This window comes from Diadema antillarum, unplaced genomic scaffold, assembly GCF_040938485.1.
Source record: "Diadema antillarum isolate AM-2024a unplaced genomic scaffold, OU_Dant_1.0 seq00000384_RagTag, whole genome shotgun sequence".
NCBI lineage: Eukaryota > Metazoa > Echinodermata > Echinoidea > Diadematoida > Diadematidae > Diadema > Diadema antillarum.
In genome coordinates this window covers 1,564,878-1,585,353 of record NW_027271382.1, presented here as the reverse complement: position 1 = coordinate 1,585,353, position 20,476 = coordinate 1,564,878, and the positions used below count along the sequence as shown (strand labels likewise).

Below are 20,476 nucleotides of genomic sequence, written 5' to 3'. Positions count from 1 at the left end.
CCGAGCGGAGCAAGCGAGCGAGGGGCGAGGGGAGGGGGTGTCCCCCTCCCACAGTAAGAACTTTTTGCATTTTGATGTTGCAAATGGTGCAATTTGATGCATGTTTTTGCGCGTTTTATCGACGTGAAACAGTCCCACTTGTTTAAGGTAGCAGTATATTTTAGTGTAGATTATTATTGAACAATTTGCCTACAAAATGGTATAATTTAAATACACTTCTTGTATTAATTCTGTTCACTGAATATCATGAACGCGACTGAACCCGAGCGAGCGGAACAAGCGAGGGGGGAGGGGAGGGTGTGGGAGGGGGTGTCCCCCTCCCACAGTAAGAACTTTTTGCATTTTGATGTTGCAAATGGTGCAATTTGATGCATGTTTTTGCGCGTTTTATCGACGTGAAACAGTCCCACTTGTTTAAGGTAGCAGTATATTTTAGTGTAGATTATTATTGAACAATTTGCCTATAAAATGGTATAATTTAAATACACTTCTTGTATTAATTCTGTTCACTGAATATCATGAACGCGACTGAACCCGAGCGAGCGGAACAAGCGAGGGGGGAGGCATTGGGGAGGGTGTGGGAGGGGGTGTCCCCCTCCCACGGTAAGAACTTTTTGCATTTTGATGTTGCAAATGGTGCAATTTGATGCATGTTTTTGCGCGTTTTATCGACGTGAAACAGTCCCACTTGTTTAAGGTAGCAGTATATTTTAGTGTAGATTAAATTGTTATTGAACAATTTGCCTATAAAATGGTATAATTTTAAATACACTTCTTGTATTAATTCTGTTCACTGAATATCATGGACGCGACTGAACCCGAGCGGAGCAAGCGAGCGAGGGGCGAGGGGAGGGGGTGTCCCCCTCCCACAGTAAGAACTTTTTGCATTTTGATGTTGCAAATGGTGCAATTTGATGCATGTTTTTGCGCGTTTTATCGACGTGAAACAGTCCCACTTGTTTAAGGTAGCAGTATATTTTAGTGTAGATTATTATTGAACAATTTGCCTACAAAATGGTATAATTTAAATACACTTCTTGTATTAATTCTGTTCACTGAATATCATGAACGCGACTGAACCCGAGCGAGCGGAACAAGCGAGGGGGGAGGGGAGGGTGTGGGAGGGGGTGTCCCCCTCCCACAGTAAGAACTTTTTGCATTTTGATGTTGCAAATGGTGCAATTTGATGCATGTTTTTGCGCGTTTTATCGACGTGAAACAGTCCCACTTGTTTAAGGTAGCAGTATATTTTAGTGTAGATTATTATTGAACAATTTGCCTATAAAATGGTATAATTTAAATACACTTCTTGTATTAATTCTGTTCACTGAATATCATGAACGCGACTGAACCCGAGCGAGCGGAACAAGCGAGGGGGGAGGCATTGGGGAGGGTGTGGGAGGGGGTGTCCCCCTCCCACGGTAAGAACTTTTTGCATTTTGATGTTGCAAATGGTGCAATTTGATGCATGTTTTTGCGCGTTTTATCGACGTGAAACAGTCCCACTTGTTTAAGGTAGCAGGATATTTTAGTGTAGATTATTATTGAACAATTTGCCTATAAAATGGTATCATTTATATACACTATAGTCTTCTTGTATTAATTCTTGCACTGAATATCATGAACACTGTCTGTTCAGCAATAAAACAGAAAAAGCACGAGGGTGTAGACAGGGGCATATCCCCTCCCACACGAAGGTGATTTTGCGTTTTCAGACCTGAAATTCAGCGATCTGGTGCACATTTTTGGTGCAATGCTTTTTCATCGAAGTGTTAAAAGTGTGAATTTAGCTCTTATTCCGAATGTGCACCATCTGTGCGTATGTATAAAGTCTAGAGCTTAGGGGAAGGGGGATTCCCCCTCCCGCTCGCGGAGCTTTTGCGTTTTTAGAATTGAAATAAAGCGATCTGGGTATAGCCACAGTCTACTTCTTTGCATGGCGGGGGGGGGGGGGGGGGGGGAGCAGGGAGAAGGCGTGGGCGAGTGTTATCTCCACCCTTCCCTTCCGATGGAGCTTTTATCTTTTTAAGGTTGAAATTGAGATATCTCGTATACGCATATTTGATGGAATCAACATTTGGAAAATCACTAAAAAAAAAAAAAAAAACTGATGGGGGGGGGGGGGGACTGAGGGAGGAAAGGGTCGATTAAAAGGGGAAATTCCCCTTATGAGGGAACCTTCAGTTTTCGGAATATAAGTCTTGTGGACTCAGAATTATTCAGAATTTTTTGTAAATCTAAAAAGTGTACTTAGCTAGGGAAAGAGGCACAGAGGGGGAGGGTTTGGGAGGGGGATACCCCCTCCCAAGCACGAGAAATTTTGCATATTTTGAACTGAAATTCAACGATCTGGTGCACACTTTGAGTGAACTATTCAAAAAAATATCTTATTTGATGAAAGGTTGCAAAGGAGACCCGCTTCATGTGCATGCATACAGTATACACGCATTTTTTTTTTTCCGCCTCCCAAATCCCCGGTCCAAATCTTAGGGGGGGCGACCGCCCCCATCGCCCCCCCCTGGCTACGCCAGTGGCAAGAATCTTCAGTCTATTGAAGGAGAAGAAGAAGATTATTGTGACACTGAATACTAGTACATTTTCATTAGAAAAAAAAACAAACAAACAGAAGAAAGTCTCGTGTTGCACTCCATAGGTCATCGAGGGTATTGTGGGTTGCGCTGCTCACATGCACACTCCATAGCCATGCACGCAGCTATCTAGCTTGCTAGCTAGCTGCATTCCCCATCCATGCCACACGATCTATCCGCACATCCGATAATCCCGAGTTCCTCAAGCACAAGGTCCGTCCGTCTAGCTCCAATCCGCCGCTGCTGTAAATTTATCCTCGTCCCACTTTACTTTGTGCACGAGCGAGCAGGATCTCACACTTTTCGCACCTGTCTGTAAAGTGCTGACCACATCTTTGGGGCTCACCTTTACTCTTCTTCAAGCTAGACGCGTCTACATCAACCGTGATCACCATAATAATGGCGCCTTCTTTCATTCAGTATGGTGCTGATTGCCAGTTCCCCATTCAGAACCTTCCCTACGGAGTCTTTTCTACAGCGGCGAATGTGAGTTCATCATGAATATCGAATATCCATTGATTTTCCCTACTGTACTGAATCCTGGATCCTAATTCAACTGTCATTCCATCCACTGATTTTTCCTATAGTTCCTTTCAAATGCCATTCCATTAACCATCCACAGAGACTCCAACCCTAAGCACCTTCTGATCTGGAGATTCTCCCGCCTGAAACCCTAGCAAACGGGAGACTCCAACTTGATGTGCGCGAAGCGCATATCACGAGCGCAAAGTTCCTTGTGGCCGGGGTCCAGGGCCCGCTTGGGCCCTAGAAACTCTAATAATTAGGGTTCTTGATGATCTCTCGTGCTATCTAAGGCTTATTTTTCAACATACGAAGACAAAAAGTAAGAAATCATTTCAAACGGGAGACACAGAGCCAGGGCGGGAGAAATTAAATCTCAAGCGGGAGAACGGGAGATTTTACAAAAGTGGACTTTCGGCGGGAGATCTCCCGTCGAAAGCGGGAGAGTTGGAGTATCTGCATCCAGTAAAGCGTCATATACTGAGTAACCAATAGGACCCAATAATAGTGGAAAATCTTACCCGGTGCACAGTACATCACTCATCAGTACACTAATCGGCCTGTGGGTTTGGTTACAGGAAAGTTTTCCAAACTTAGTTTCAGAGACAAAGTGAACGAAAAGTTGTAAATATAAAGTACAGGTACGGGTAGTAATAGTAGATCTAACGTTAGTAGTATCATCCAGGAAACCGGAGGCTGTATGAGGGTATCCATTCAATCATAGACTCTGGTCTGGACTTCTGTAAACAGGACATTCTCAGCTACACTGTAGTGTAGTGCTCATCTTCTCAAGTGAAAACATTTTTGGAATCAGATGATTTATCTGACCCATAATTTGGTTGAGTATAACTTTAGACCCTAACTAGCTTTGGCCAAGATTAATGTTCATAAATGATAATAGAGGAACCTGGGTCCCATTTCATAAAACTTGTTATTAGTATACAACTGCCACATCACATATTTCTCTGACAAATTTGCTCTGAGCCAGTCAGATGCGAGGATTTCAGTAGACAGAAAAATCTGTCTGTCCAGAGGAGTCTTTTATCATTTTTTGACTTTATTGGCTCTTGGTATAGGACGGCATCTGTGAAGCCAGACGCAGTCTCCGCGGAACATATCCCCGACGACCAGATGCAGACCAATCTTTCAGTCTAGGATTTCCGTAGCTTATAACAACCATCATAACTTATTATTGATTTAACAAGTTTTATGAAACGGGGCCCAGGTCTTCTCAGGGTCTCTGTTAAACATTTATAACTATAACAATATTAATGGATTGACAACAAGCTTCAGAGAATGTCACATCCAAAAAGATGCAACGATTAGATTTATTGTGGGTTGTTTGCTTTAATTCTTGGAGATGATAATTTGTTTGCTTTTAATTCTTGGAGATGATTTGTCACTTTGGTCTTTAGTCTCTTTTTTTTTTATAATCAAAATGGGTCACATTAGATACTAGTAAAAAAAAAAATGCTGTAGACTTCACTTACAATATTGATGCTTCTAGAATGACGAGGTACCTCTAGTGTATGTTGGACTCTCCAATGACAACTGGTTAGTCTGCAAATGTACACCTCTATCAGATGTTGATCATACTGATAGAATCGTGATATTAAGTCTATCAATTGTATGCTATAAGCTGTGTGACTTCTGCAGCTGTTGCCAGTACAGCTATATTGACAGATAGTTGACACTATGACTTGGATAATTACTTGTCTGCTCTTAGAAGGGGCAATCCTGGCCTGGGGTGATGACACGTCAAGTGCCATGAATGAGTGCCATATAAGTTGGTGTATGGTACAATTCAGCAAAAAAAATAAATAAATAGAAGAAATGAAGAAAAATAAATAGCATGGGTACTAGGGAAACTTGAGCTATGTAGAGTTACGGATGTAGTAAGAGCCTACAATGAAATTGCATTGTGAGCTTTTTTTGGCGCTCTCCGACATACAACTGTAGCAGGGTTCATGGCGACAAATTCTAGTTTTTCATTGCTGATGCAAATGACAATCCTTTCAGACTGCTCTGTTTCATTTTTTTTTTCATCCCTGCATCCATGGAATATCCCAAGTTTTTACTTTGAGTTTGTTTCCTTTTATCTTTTTCACTCTTTTTTTCTTGCCATTGGGACAGATGAATACCATGGCGTAAAGGGGAAGGCTAGTAACTGAACAGTGGGAATCAGTAGGAATGCTGGAGGATGATTGTTCCAATCCTTGTGGGATTCATTTAAGAGAACATTATATATCTATTGTTGTGTGAAAATTATTTGCTTCAGAACAGTCTCATATTCAAGTAATGTGCAGTTTAATGTTTCCAGGTTAGCGTGCCTGGTCAGTGACGGGGCATTAATCTGCACATTACTTGAATATGAGACCGTTCTGAAGCAAACAATTTTCACACAACAGTAGACATGTAATGTACTCTTAAAGGAATCCCACAAGGATTGGAACAATCATCCTCCAGCATTCCCCCTGATTCCCACTGATCGGTTACTAGCCATCCCCTTTAACTTACAATAGTTATAAAAGTTATACATTTTCATCCTTTCTGTTTTCAGAGTAGCTGCCTGATGTTCCCTTGGGCTGGTGATGTGTATGAATTCAAGGAAGCTTATTTACTTTACACTCTATTAGTGGTGTTTTTGAGATTAATCAGAGCTAGTTTACTAAGCATTAGGAGATGACAAACTGACGTGAGTTACTCTTCCGTGACTATTAGAATCTTGTTGATGGACCTGATCATTCTGTTTGACCTTCCTCATGGCAAAAATCCCTATCTCAAAGAGAGAGAGAGAAGAAAGGCCTAAATGTTGATGATCTGATACACATTGTTCACCTATGCAGGCAAAACCGAGAATCGGGGTTGCAATTGGAGACCAGATCTTGGACCTTTCCGTCATCAAGGATCTCTTTAGTGGACCCATTCTTTCTGAATGCAATGAGGTTTTCACAGAGGTAACACTATTAATTAATCCTGCACCCCAAACAGATGTGATATGTTGTACTTTTAGTTGAACCCCTTCGCCTCCGAGATGTGACAGCATCCTACCAATACACAGTGTGTTCTGTATTTACAATCCTGCACTTTTCTGTATATTTTTGAATAGTTATTCCCTTTACTTCTACTTGTATGTGCTTTGGTGCTGATAAATATTATGTTATTGTCACTTCCATTTCCTTCGTCATTCCCTATTTTCATTCAGTGTCAGTTTACTATGTTTATTGCTCCTCTTCAGTTTATAACAACATGACTAAAAGCAAAAGGTCAACAAACAAAATTGATGTGCATGCATGTTGGCATTGTCTGAGAACCTGGTCTTGAAATTGTGTCTTGCAAAAGGCAGTGGACAAGACATTTTGTGTACACTACTTGGAACTCCCATAGAAAAAGTTCAAAGGCTGTATTTTGAAATGTTGGGAATGAAACTATAATGTAAACAGTAAAGAAATGCTGGAGCAGAAGTTGTTATCTCCAAGATACTGCACTGATATTGCAAATTAGCAAGATCAGGTAACAGGTATTATTTTCTTCAGCAATTTGCGTGGCACATTGCTATTGATCTCGAGGAGGGTACAAGTACACATTTTGTCACCTTTGCCATGTGATACATATGTATGTTGCCATCCAGCAGGGTCTCTAAAGGACAAGTCCACCTTCATATACATGTGGATTGAGTGAATGCAGCAATATTAGTAGAACACATCTGTGAAAGTTTGGGGGAAATCCGACAATCTGTTCAAAAGTTATGAATTTTCAAAGTATCTGCACGGTCACTACTGGGTGAGAAGACTGCTACATTGAATGATGTCACATGCATACAATGCTAGAAGGTAAATATAAAGAGAATTTCACAAAATGTTACTTTTTGAAAAAAGTGCACATTTCCTTGACTCATCGCTGATGTATGTTGAGGGTAATATTATTCCCCCTTGCCTTCTGAAAGAGGGAAGTCAAGTGTCCTTTCTTATGCGAGAAAAGTGAAAATATGGTGAATTTTCTTTATATTTTCTTTATATCGTTGTACACATGTGACATCACAAGCTGTAGTTGTCTTCTCATCCAGCAGTGACTGAGCAGAAACTTCACAAATTCTTAAATTTTAAACGGATTGTCCAATTTTTCTCAAACACTTGCTGATGTGTTCTATGAATATTGCTGCATTCATTCAACCCACATGTCTATCAAGATGAACTTGTCCTTTAATGTTACTAACCTACCAGTACTTGTTTGCCAAAGAAATGTTTTAATGCGCTGGCATGTCCCTAATATCTTCCCTTGCAGGCTTCTTTGGGCCCAGCCTGCCCCCCACCCCGAACATTTAACATGAGAAGAAATCAATGTGTCGTTTACACTGCTAGTGCAAGTAGATCAGTGAAAGTCCCCGATGCAGGTAGCGCCTTGCCTACAAACCCACCAGTAACTTTTTGTCTCCCCATCCACTACCTGCATTTTTCCCCCCAAGCAAGGAACCATGCATTCCCACTCACCTTTTTAGTAAGATATTTTCGTAGGGTTTTCTTGCTTCAGCTGGTACCTATGAGCATAATACATTTCACTGAGGTGAATTCGCTGTTGTTGCAGTCAAGCATTATAGTCCCAGTATAGCTTTATATACAATACTTGATTTAATGCTGGTGTTTGCATTCATTTTACTTGTGGAAGTGCATGCAGAACACATAATATGTGCAATAGCTTGTGAGCAAATAAAAGACAAGAAAACTGTGTTTGATCTAACTTGTAGATAATCATTACTAACACGTGGCCGGCGCCACGTTTTCAAAAGTGGGGGCCCACTTCCGGATTTCATGAGCTAACAAGCCCCCCCCCCCCCCCCCCCCCCCCTCCCAAAAAAAAAAAAGAGTAAAAAGAGGCCTTCGGCATAACATTGGGTGCCACTTCCAGGTTTCTTCACCTGACAAGCAAAAAAAAAGGTCTACAGCACATCTTTCTCACAACAAAAAAACAACAAGCAAAAAAACAAACAAACAGAAAAATGGTCTTCAGTGCAAAGATGTGACACCAGTTCCGCCGGCCTTGTATCATTATCATTTTGATATACCCTCCCCCCCCCTCCCCCCCCCCCCCCCAAGCAAAGCTATACTTATAAGAAATTATTACCCTGTGACTATCATCAAATTTTGTTCAAACACTGTCCACAACATAATCCACGTTTTGTTTGGGCATCTAGTCACTGTCCAAATGATACTTGAGAAATTTTTAGAGCAATATTTTGTGTGCAAATCATGTTTGTGGTAATTTGTCCATGACTTGAAGCTTTGATGGTCATTTTATGCCCTAATTTATGAATATGCAAATTCAAAAGGAGTTTGAAATGTCATTGCTCTTGTTGGTCACAAAACAACCACAAAATATTCAGTGAGATATTGCAGCACGTCACATATCCCAAACAGCTAATTTAAAGGAACTGTTTACCATTGGGAGCAGTGATTTAAGTGTTCGAGTTATCACATTTGATGCATATGTGTTGGTCAGTTATATCACAAAACATCCTACTGCCTATAAAAATTTTGCAATAAAGTCTTAAGATATAAGGAGATATCACTATTTTTCTCAATAATCCATAAATGTAGATGGTTTATTTTAGAAAAAATTTCATCATAACTATTGCTCACATTTTGTATTTATGTAACAATACTTAAAATTCATAAAATACTGATGATTGTTCTATCCCTAACTCACATTGTAGAACTATTTTGAAGGACCATTAAAAGCTGAGTTTTGTTTCATTGCAAATGGTAAATAATACATTTGTACCTTTAACTGACATTTTCCTAATCTCATTTCGAAAGGAATCCCTGAACAGCTTCATGGCCCTGGGTCGCCCTGCCTGGAAGGAGGCCAGAGCCACCCTCCAGAGGCTGCTGTCTGCTGATGAAGCTGCGCTGCGAGACAATGCTGACCTGAGAGCCAGGTTAGGGGGCTTGAACTGTGAATCATGTAATAAAGTGTTCACATAGCCTCTGCAAGACTTCTTCCACTTTCATAGTGAAGCTATATAGTTTGTGGTTACTGTGCACACATGTCATTGTCGTAACGTAAACACAGTTATAACGAAATTCTTGTTACAACGAAGTAAAAATTCAGGTCCCAAAATTGTCATTTATATATCTTTGTACATTTTACTTCTAAAAAAAAGAAGAGTTTTTTATATGAATATCAAAAGTAAAGCAGTTGCAATGCACTTGACATTTGAGATATCTTTAATAGCCAGAATATATCACATGTTTAACCCATTGAGGATGGACCGATTTAAACAAAGTATGATTTTCACCATGCATTTAGACATGTAGACAAGCAGGAAACTATACCGTAGTACATCACATATTCTCTGTGTTCAAAAAATAGAGAGGTAAAAAATAATAGAAATATTAATCGCATTTATCATTTCCTCTGAGACGATTTTGGTACTGATTACATCTCTACCCCTCTTTGCATTTGTTATGAATGTTGATATTTGTTTTCACTTTTTACCGAGAAAAGTTAACACTTATTATGTTGATTATAATGTATCTCTGCTTCACTTTGCATTTATTAATGAACGTTGCAGAGCCTTTGTTGCACAGAGTGATGCTACCATGCATGTTCCTGCGAAGATTGGCGACTACACGGATTTCTTCTCTTCGAAATATCACGCAACCAACACTGGGACCATGTTCCGAGGACCAGACAATGCCCTTCAGCCCAATTGGTAAGAAATTCCTTCACTGGTGATGGTTAGGGATCAATCCCAATCCTTGTGGAAATTATCTCAGTGTGCAAGGAATCATGTGACATAACAAGTGTAGACTGCATGTGGATAGAAGCCAGGCCATCACTTCTTAACCCCTTAATATGTAAACTTCGGCTTTCCTTGTGAGGAAAGCATTGTTGCGTTGCTCTCACTTTGTTTTGCTGGTGTCATGCCATTATGAGTTTAGATGTAGCCACTTCACCTGTTTGTGTGGGATTTTTTTTTTCTTTAACATGGTTTGAATAAGGATGAGAGAGTGATATGATCATTTCCATGCCATGTCAACCACTGCTTGCAAACTTTAAAGAAAAAAAAAAACTCATGCTGATGTTAAAAAAGATCAAAATGAGGAAATGATTTTCAAATATAGGATATTGATATTCTTTTCTGCAATGAGGCAGTTGATTGTAATTGTACGTAAAATAACACAGTGTTCAGCACATTTGCTTCTTAACTTGATATACACAGAACATCTTGTTCTGAGATTATATTTTAGATGAAAGGTGATGAAGTTAGTTGCATGACATTTGGCCCTGCAACAATTGATCCAATGAAACATCTGTATGCTAATCTGAACGTTGATTCTACCAACAGACATAACCCTAACCCCTGTCCTCAGAAAACAAAATCAAGATCATGACCCTGTTGCATAAACAGATGCAATCAAACATTAAGTCAGATATCAACCAATCAAAATTGAATATTTGGAGACTTATGTTTGATTTCAACCTAGCCCAGGAACATAAAGAGTTATGGTGTATGTTAACTAAATGATTGAGACACTTAACCCCCTTACGTGTTGAATGTGCTGAAATTTCAATGTGCAGGACTCACCTTCCAGTGGCATATCACGGTCGGGCTTCATCTGTGGTTGTATCTGGTACTCCCATCCGTCGCCCACGTGGACAGACCAAACCAGATGGTATGTGCAAATAATAATACATGTAGTTCCATTATATCTCTTATGTTTTGCCTGTGCTGTTCTCCCAAATTTGCATTCTTAAAAACAACCATGTAGAGATTGATCATTTTGAAATACAGTTGAACCTCTCGTATCCGGACAAGTCGGGACCGGGGCTCATCCGGATAAGGGATTTGGCCGGATACGGGAGACTCAATGCTTTATACATGTACATTGATTATACATACACATGTACTGATGTAGCCCATTGTAGGGCCACATGTAGTAATGTGTATACTGCAACCCTTTGATTGTTACATTTGGGGATGTTTGGGGATGTTAAAATGTCTGAAGGTAAGCAATTTGGAAGGAAATTTGATGTAATGTATGGTAATCATGTTGGAAGTAATATGTAATTCATGTGTGTTTGTGTAGGAGTTCTCAAGGAGTTGGGAATCCCCCTTTCCTCCCGTAATTATTTGAAAAAAAAATCACGGCGAGATTGTGTCCGTATAATAGAGAGATCCGGATAAAGGGAGGCCGGATAAGAGAGGTTCAACTGTATTGAGAACTTTGACCACTGTAAGGAATTTACATGACTGTGTTAACATCTGGTATTGCTGCAGGCTAGTAAACAAGGCTAGTTTTGAAAAGAATGAAATAGTATCGGCAAACAGTTTAGAATATGATTGAAATGATACGAGAATAGAAATAGAAAATGATAGAATTGTGAATATTCCTTCATTTTCAGTAATAATGTAATTGATCTCCTTCCCAGTATGTACATAGATGGACTGAAACTTTGCTTACCAGACAATATTGGAAATACATGTATATTGATATTATGTATAATTCGAAATTAAAATGTATCCGTTAGTTGTCATATAAAATCAGTTGCTCATGTCAGAAAGGTTTGTTATAATAGTTAATGTCTTTCTTTCTTTTTCTGTAGATAAGCCCCCAGCATTCACACCATGCAGACTGATGGATTTTGAGCTTGAAATGGTAAGAATTATGTCATTTTCATGTGATCTTTTCTATTGCATTGCCACGTTGCTGTCTATCAGTACATGGGTAATTTTAAGAGTAACTTAAAAGTCAATTCTAGTGGCAGTAATTCTTCATATTTGGTCTGTGAGAAGAGTAAAAGTATCAATGTAATAGTAATGTTGCCTTGCAAATTTAAGACTTGCAAACAAAGTTGTTGAGAGTTCACACTAAACTCTCAGGGATAGGAAGCCTTCATTTGTATAAAACAAATACTTGCATAGCAACTGAAGCTTGCAGCTACAGCTCAGGTAGTATAATTTAATAAACCACACTTATCCACATGGGGCAGCTGAAACTTGACATGTACATTAAAATTTCATATGTGAAAAAGAAATTCGAAGCGATCAAGTTCACTCTTCACTATGGCACTTGCCGTATAGTTTTGACCTAAACAATGATACATGGCAATTCTCTGCCAGATTTAAACGTATTATGAATGGGTGTATGAATTGGTGATGAGTTACATGATGCTGTAAGGCCTGTCAGCATAGCATTCTATTAAACCAGTTCATCATGCTGAGCATTTTTCATGTTTCCCCAAGTAATATAGCTGCTGGTAATATACATGTAGATAAAAGAGCGTCCGTTCGATGAATGATGAAGTATAGCATTGCTGCTAATACGATAATCATCTACTTTAGGTTAAAAAAAAAGGAAGAACATGAGTGCATAGGACAGTACACCTTGTTACAGTGCAGATGTGATGTACCTCTATAAAGTGTAGACTGATAATTAATGGTGTTACAGCAGTTGTTTTTGTTTTATTCAGCAGTAACCACATCCTTCATACATATTGTAATTTACATGAGTACAGCAGTACTAGTACTTGCATATTTGCCAGTTCTGACAAATTGAAGCAAACATGTCTATACTGTTGCAACAAATACACATTCAGTGGGAAATTGTAAGGTATTCATCTTACCTGAGCCTGTAGTAACGTCAGTGAGGCCTCTGCACCTAGGAAATCCTTAGAACGAAAGTAAACTATGTCCATTTGATATGCCTTTATGTCGGACGCAGGCCTTCTTCGTAGGGCCAGGCAATGCCTTGGGGGAACCGATACCGGTGGGCAGCGCTCACGAGCACATCTTTGGCATGGTACTGATGAATGACTGGAGTGGTAAGTACGACTGTCTCCTCGGGTGTGATGTTTGGGTTTATATGATTCTAGTTGTGTAGCAGGGTCTTGAGGAATTGGTTATGGAGACAGTGTATAGATCTGAGCTGTATTGATCAGAAAGACAGAAAGGGAGAGAGAGAGAGATTGAGATAAAGAGGGAGATGGAAACAGAGGAGGAAAAACAAATGTATTTTTCATTTATTTTTTTTTTTTTTTGGCGGTTGTATAATTTCTATCTCTAATTGCTATGGCCAATAATAAAAATGTTTTGAGTAAACGTCAGTATTTATATGGATGGGTCATGAATAAGGTTAATCGTCTATTTTTCCTGTGTTTGAAATGTATGGCACCTCATATCACTGTGAATAATGAGTATGCACAAATTGAAACCTGTGTGCTTGTGTAAATGTCTCAGCATTGTAAGGCTTCAAGCAGAGATGTTATTAGTGTTTCCCTGCTCTTCTAGTGGATAATTTCAAGTTATTACCAATGAAGGGTAAACATATCATATATGCAAACCTTCTGATTGCCATGCATGTTGATGGATGATTTTGTGGTCATGAGAGTAAACAGCACAAAGTTTGATTATTATCTTAGCACTCCAGTATCAAAACGCTACAGTATGGAGTGATTGAATTGTCCTAATTCTCCTTCCTCCTTTACATGCAGCCAGGGACATCCAGAAGTGGGAATATGTACCCCTGGGACCGTTCCTTGCCAAGAACTTTGGCACCACCGTTTCACCCTGGGTCGTCACCATAGATGCCCTCGAGCCTTTCCTTGTGCCCAATAATGTTCAGGTAGGGGGAGTTCAATATTTTTTGTGTTCAGACTGGTGATCTATCGCTTGGTCTACTCCCACTTCATCTGATAGCCATTTAGTCTCAACCCACATGGTTTAATCCCAATCGGTCTACAACCAGTTCGTCTATTGACCATTTTGTCCAATTGCCACTTAGCCTCATGACCAGTTGGTCTACTTTCAGATGGCTACGCCCATTTCATCTAATACCCACATTTCATTAGACAAAGTGGGAAAAATCCAAGGAGACAAAATTGCAAATGGGCTACGCCCATTTCATCTAATACCCACATTTCATTAGACAAAGTGGGAAAAATCCAAGGAGACAAAAATTGCAATTAGACCGTCTGGTCATTATATTAGACGAAACGATGATTAGCCAAACTGGGCATTAGACCAAACGGGCAGTAGACGAAATTGATAGTAGACCAAATGAGCGTAGCCATAGTGGTGATAGATGAACTGGGAAGTAGACCATCTGATAACATACCAAGTGGCAATAAACCTTCAGACTTGCTTCCCCATCCGAAAGAAGACCCACCCCCCCACCCAACACACACACACACACACACACACACACAAAGTGGTTTTTCTCCTCCAGTTTCTCTATGTTAGTGAGAGAGTGATGCACACGGCTGTTTATATCACAGTTGGAGACATAAACTACTTTCACTCTTCCCGAGTGGATGGTTTATGGTAGTGCTATCCAAGTGCCTTGTAATAGCCAGTCATTCTCCTCCACCCCCCCCCCTCATTTGTCATGAGAAAGGGACAATTGTGAACAGTCAGCCATGATAAAACTGACTTATAGCAGAGACTCCAACTCTCCCGTTTTCGACGGGAGATCTCCCGCCGAAAACCCATTTTTCCAAAATCTCCCGTTCTCCCGTTTGAGATTTGATTTCTCCCGCCCTGGCTCTTTGTCTCCCGTTGGAAAGGATTTCTTACTTATTTCTATCGTGTGTTGAAAAAATAAGCCTTAGATAGCACAAGAAAGCATCTAGAACCCTAGGAACTTCACGCTTCGCACACATCCAGTTGGAGTCTCCCGTTTGCTAGGGGTTTCAGGCGGGAGAATCTCCAGATCAGAAGGTGCTTTGGGTTGGAGTCTCTGTTATAGTGACAAGTGTGAACATGCCCTACATCAGTACCGATTATTTAGTCTAGTGATGTGTATGATTTACTGTCAATATGGACAGCCAAAATTACAACCTAAACTTAAATGCTAACCTCCTTGAGTAAATCTTTTTTTTCTTCTTTTCTTTTCCTTGAGATTACACTGATAGTATAGATTCTTACTGTTTCATTATTTTTCACAAATATGGCTTCCTCTGTTTGTTTGTTTGTTTGTTGTCTTTTGTCTTTTTCAAAGAATTGAAATATCGTTTCAAAGTCAAGTATCAGTTCCTTGCACCAGATATTGTGTCATAGCAAGGTATTTTGGTGACTGCCATATGCCTTGATAAAAGTTGCCTCAACTGTTCATTTAAAAGATAATGCTTTGGTATCAAGTGCTATTTCCTTTTTCTTTTTTCCCTAAGGACCCTGCGCCTCTTGCCTACCTCCAACATGAGGATCCATTCAACTTTGACATCAACATTAGTGCTGCTATTAAAGGTGAGTCTAGCTACAGCCAAGTTGAGCATGAGATTCGAATTCTCTCCCAGACATGAGATGACAACATAAAATGGCAACATCAACACCAAGGTCTCATTCGGTCCTCAAATGTCTCCATCTTAATTCAGGATGATTTTTTTCTTCTTCTCATACAAATTGTACCATTATTTGGCATTTTCAGATACATAAGTATTTAGTGCTTCAGTTAACTCTTTTAGTCATAATAGGAGCTTAAGAATATACAAGTCTTGCAATTCAGTTTCTGTCTGGAGATACACAATGTCATCATTGATTTGCCTTTAGAATATCTATTGAAAACTATGGAATGACTTCTTATTTTGATGTGGATGTATTCTGTATTAATGGCAAGTTGTTTGTGTAGGGTGTTTTTTGTTTTTTGTTTTGTTCTTTTTGATTTATTATGTCTAATACCATGTGATCAGGTAATATGTGATTCCCTGAGCCCTTTTCATGCTGACCAATGCTCACTGTCTTTTTATTTCTCTCACTCTCTCTCTCTCTTTAGGTGCTGACATGGTTGAGCCAGCAGTTGTTTCAAAATCAAACTTTAAGGTACAATGGAAGTTGCATTTTAGTCCTAATTCTATCAGTAGGTCACATAGATCACACATGCATGTTTGATGTCAAGGATTGCAATAAAGATTGAATCCAGTGTGCAGTCAATAGAGTGGTGTGCTGCAGAATACATAACACATTATATCTTACGGAGGATTGTGCTTAGATTGTGCTTTCCTGAGCCCCCTATCCTGACTTTCAAACTTTGCATTGCTGTTTATGCCTTAGCATTGCCAATATTTTGCTGACCTTGCTAACCTATATTTTGTCCCATCACAGGCTGATGGTGGTGTTAGCCCACTTATACCAATTGCCAGTAAGAACAGATTAATTAAGAGCTGAACTTCACTGTGAAAATTTGATGAGGCTGAGGCAGGGAGTAAGAGCCAATGTAGGGGAGTAGAAGTACAGAAGTGATAATGTCACAGAAGTGATAATGCTCACACCAGGTTAGAACCTGGTGTGAGCATGGTTAGCAACAACAGTGTCCACAGATATTCGAGTCAGGTGAGGTTGTTTAGAACGAGTTTCCGTGGCGATAAATGGCTGTCATCATCACACTTTGGTATTCTATAGCCCTAGCTTCTTGAGGGGGGCCACGCAAATTTTTGCCAATGAGAAAGGCCTGAAATATTACTTTATAGTCTGAACAAAAGGAAGCATTCTGTGATTATGACACACTGTCAGTGTGAATACTGTATATGCCGAATATTTCGCGAGGTTTTTATTTTTGTGAATTTCGCGAGTTGGGTGCTATTCGCGAAATTAAAGACATGCGAAAATATTGACTCTAATCCCGATGTGAATGTGACATACGCGTGTACATTTCTTCGTGCAGTGCAGGGACTCTACGATCGCGAATTTAACCACTCGCGAAATTGTCGGGAATTCACAATTCGCGAAAATTTAGACTCATGAAATATATGGCGTATACAGTAATAACTTCAGTATCGCACCATCTCTGTTTGCTTGGACTGTGCAGCATATGTACTGGACCATGAAGCAGCAGCTGGCCCATCACACCATCACAGGTTGCAACGCACAGCCTGGGGACCTCATGGGGACAGGAACTCTTAGTGGACCAGTGAGTAACAAACACCAGTACCCCCCAGTGGTAGATACCCCCCGAAGATCCACCAATTTTTTTGGAGACCAACAATGAAGTAGAACAAATGATTATGTCATGGACTTTTTCCAAATTCAGTCAACCTTGCCTATGTGGAATCAATTTGGACTGAAGAAATAACTCGGACTTAGAGAAAATGTGACTTTAATTAGGGATTAAAATCAATAGAATATAAGGAGAAGAGGACTTGAAAAGACCTTTGACTCAGATGATTATTCATTTTTTTTTTGCGAGGTTGACTGTACATCCCTGATGTATGGTGTGACAAACTCTTATAGTGAAAGAAATCAATCCCTTCTTCGGTCTTTTTTCGATGAATTATTAATTAATACGATACGTGTGCAACCGCTCTGAAACATTCAATTTCAGCAAGTCTGTGGGAGAGTGGGTTGATTTAGTTTCAAAGTTTATATCAAAGGTTATAAATGTCCACAGTCTTGAGTGAGGAACATTTATAGCGGATTTGATGAACTTTGTTCAACAGCTTCATGAAGGGAATTCCGCACAGTGAACAATAAAATCCTCCCGAAACAATGCTGTATTTTTTTTTTTTCTTTTTGAGGTCGTGTTCATCACACTCTTATTGATGTTCAATCCCTGCCCCTTATCCAGACGCCAGAGAGCTATGGCTGTATGCTGGAGCTGTGCTGGAAGGGGACCAAGGAGGTTGACCTCGGCAACGGCAACAAGAGGAAGTTCCTCAAGGACGGCGACACGGTGATCCTCTCAGGTGAGTTAGTCTGACCAACCTCAAGTCGCACCCTTGTAATGTCATCTTACCCCATTAGCAGGCACACATGATGGGTGTACAGTGCACTCCTGTTATAACGAACACGATTATTACAAAATTCCACTTTTAACAAAGTAAGAATTTAGGCCGCAGCATTGTTCGCTCTCTTTTTTTTTGTAATTGTTTATTTATCCAGTTACAATGAAATTTCAATATAATGAAAGAAAACTGCCAGTCCTGAAGATTTCGTTATAACGGGAGTCCACTGTACAAAACATCATCAGCATTCCGAAGCTAAACAATATACCTGGGACACTCATTTGTATTTCCAAACTATAAATATTGGACAGTACTACTGTGCACTCAATTGTAACAAACACTGTTATAACAAATGTCTCATTACACCGATGTAAAAATTCAAGTCCCAAAGTCATATTCTGTGTGTCTTTATGTAATTTACTCTTTGGCCATAGCGAAATTTCAATATACGAAAGGAAAGCTGTTGGACATGAGGAATTTGTTATAACGGGAGTCACCTGTTGAACATTCTGTCCCCTTTTCAAATTTAGAAATATCCCACTCGCCTGAGAATAATGCATTGTTGAATACACATAATTATGTAAATGTAATGTGGTTACAATATAGTGAATAGGATGAAGCTCTGTGCCATGCTCCAGATTACTTGCCATTTTAAAACAACAGGAAGTCAAAGTCTCTGTGAATCTCCTTTCCCATGATGCACCTTCAGTGTCTGCTAAGATTGTGGCAGAAGTACATATGTGTAAACAAAAGAATCCAGATCATTCGCAAACACTTTGATATTTCATGTTGTCATCTTGTAAATTCAGCAGATCACATGAAAACAGGTGCACAGGGATTATTCTATTAAAATGAAACATTAATTTCCTGGTTTCTTTTGCCCCCTTTGTTTGTTTCTTTTGGCAACCAATAAATCAACACTCTAACATGGTCACGAAAACAAGGTATATATATGTAATATCATTCTTTTACCTCGCAGTAATTGCCAGCATAGCAATCTTAACATGTACCATCAGATGTTGCAGCTGAAATATGCGACAATATTGAATACGGACTGTTTATGAGATACTTTAGATTTCAGGACATATTTGAAATGAGACCCCCAATGTCCATATGCAATAATTCTATCGTTCCACTCTCCAGGTTACTGCCAGGGAGACGGCTTCCGCGTCGGATTCGGCGAGAGTGTAGGTACCGTGATGCCAGCCCTCCAATGATCGGGAAGTTTTCTTTTCCGAGGGTCAACCCTGTATCCATGCATGGCCCAACCATTCTTACTTCTAGCATTCAATGCTAAAGATGTGGTATAAGGACAAACGTAGCTATTAGGGTACCCATTTGTGTCAAAACACTTGTGGCTTATCCTTCAATGAAGTGTAAGGTGAGGAGTATTGGTGTCTTGCTTTCTTCTTCTTTTTTTCTCTTTCCCTCTTTTCTTTTTTGTTTGTGATGACTCTAATTTGCATTTACATATACGTCTGTATATTTTTGTTGTGACATGTTCATGCGAAAGAAGCTTTTTAGGAATCATGGTAAAATATTCAGGTATTAAGTGGACAATACTGTGAGACGCTGCAAAAAATGAATGTAGGTCCAGTTGTCGCAAATTTTCGCATATCCTTGCTTCCAGCCACTGTATGTCATGATATACCAAGATCTTGTTATGTGCAATTTCTCCTGTGTATCCATCCCAACAATTTTATTGTTATACAATATTGATGTTTTATTTCCCTCAGAAAGAAAAAAATATATATTTTGACCTGACCATGATGGAAAAAAAAAATCATCTTAAGGGTGTTAATTCTGAATTAAAATACATGTACACTGTATACCATTTTATGTCACCTTAGGAACAGAATTGCTGTTTTTATTCTCAGTTATGATTATGCTTCCAAGAAGCAGTATCTGGGGCTCGTTTTGAAATAGTGCTGCACTTCTAGTGGGCTCTGAAGCGATTTTGGCTACCAGCAATGGCAACTCGACAATCAAATCAAGTGTGGGCATAAATAGTTGTTGTGTTGTAGCAGTGACTGCAACTAGGGCTTGGGCTGCAGACATTTTGTTGTTTGGGGGGGGGGGGGGGGAGTGGCTGCAAGCCGAGAGGTATCCCCCCCCCCCCCCCCCCCCCCCCCAAAAAAAAAAAAAAAAAAAAAAAAGTTCTGCACCCCCCTCCCCTTGTATGGTATTTTTAGTGGTCAAGAGTAGGTATGCTTGTGCATAATCATGTTAAGCAGAACAATAACGCTTAGTTATTACTAAATGCACAGGTTTTATTGTCCTATAGGGAAGCACTGAAATGAACAGTGATGTTGTCACAGAGTACTGTAACACCTTGTAGTAAATGAAAGGCTGATGTTGTTCAGTCTCTTAGACTGAGCACATGTTTTGTTTGTTGAATGTGTGCTAGGAAACCTTCTAAATCTTGTATTCAGTATTTTCATTTTTGTCCTTTAACAATTTCAGGGGCGATAAAAAAGCTTTTGTGCTTGGCTTCTGTCTGTGCCATTTGACATGGTACAACGTCCAAGCACTGTCACTTGCATAAAACTGCGGTTGCAATATGAGTGGATGATTACATTTGTGCATACACATTTGTGAACACATTTGTGAAAAAATTGGGATCAACTTTAATACTTCCATGAGAAAACAAA

General features: G+C 39.7%; 1 protein-coding gene across 1 annotated transcript; it reads left to right on the top strand.

Moving 5' to 3' along the window:
- The first annotated feature begins 2,779 nt into the window (after positions 1–2,779).
- Positions 2,780–19,793, top strand: LOC139731750 (fumarylacetoacetase-like). The gene is made up of 13 exons (XM_071642632.1): positions 2,780–3,074; positions 5,957–6,067; positions 8,924–9,045; positions 9,682–9,822; positions 10,692–10,786; positions 11,718–11,770; positions 12,836–12,935; positions 13,605–13,735; positions 15,279–15,354; positions 15,881–15,927; positions 16,913–17,014; positions 17,669–17,786; positions 18,969–19,793. Exons 1-13 carry the CDS (start codon positions 2,988–2,990, stop codon positions 19,040–19,042), a joined length of 1,257 nt encoding a protein of 418 aa, XP_071498733.1. The 5' UTR covers positions 2,780–2,987; the 3' UTR covers positions 19,043–19,793.
- Positions 19,794–20,476: the final 683 nt, after the last annotated feature.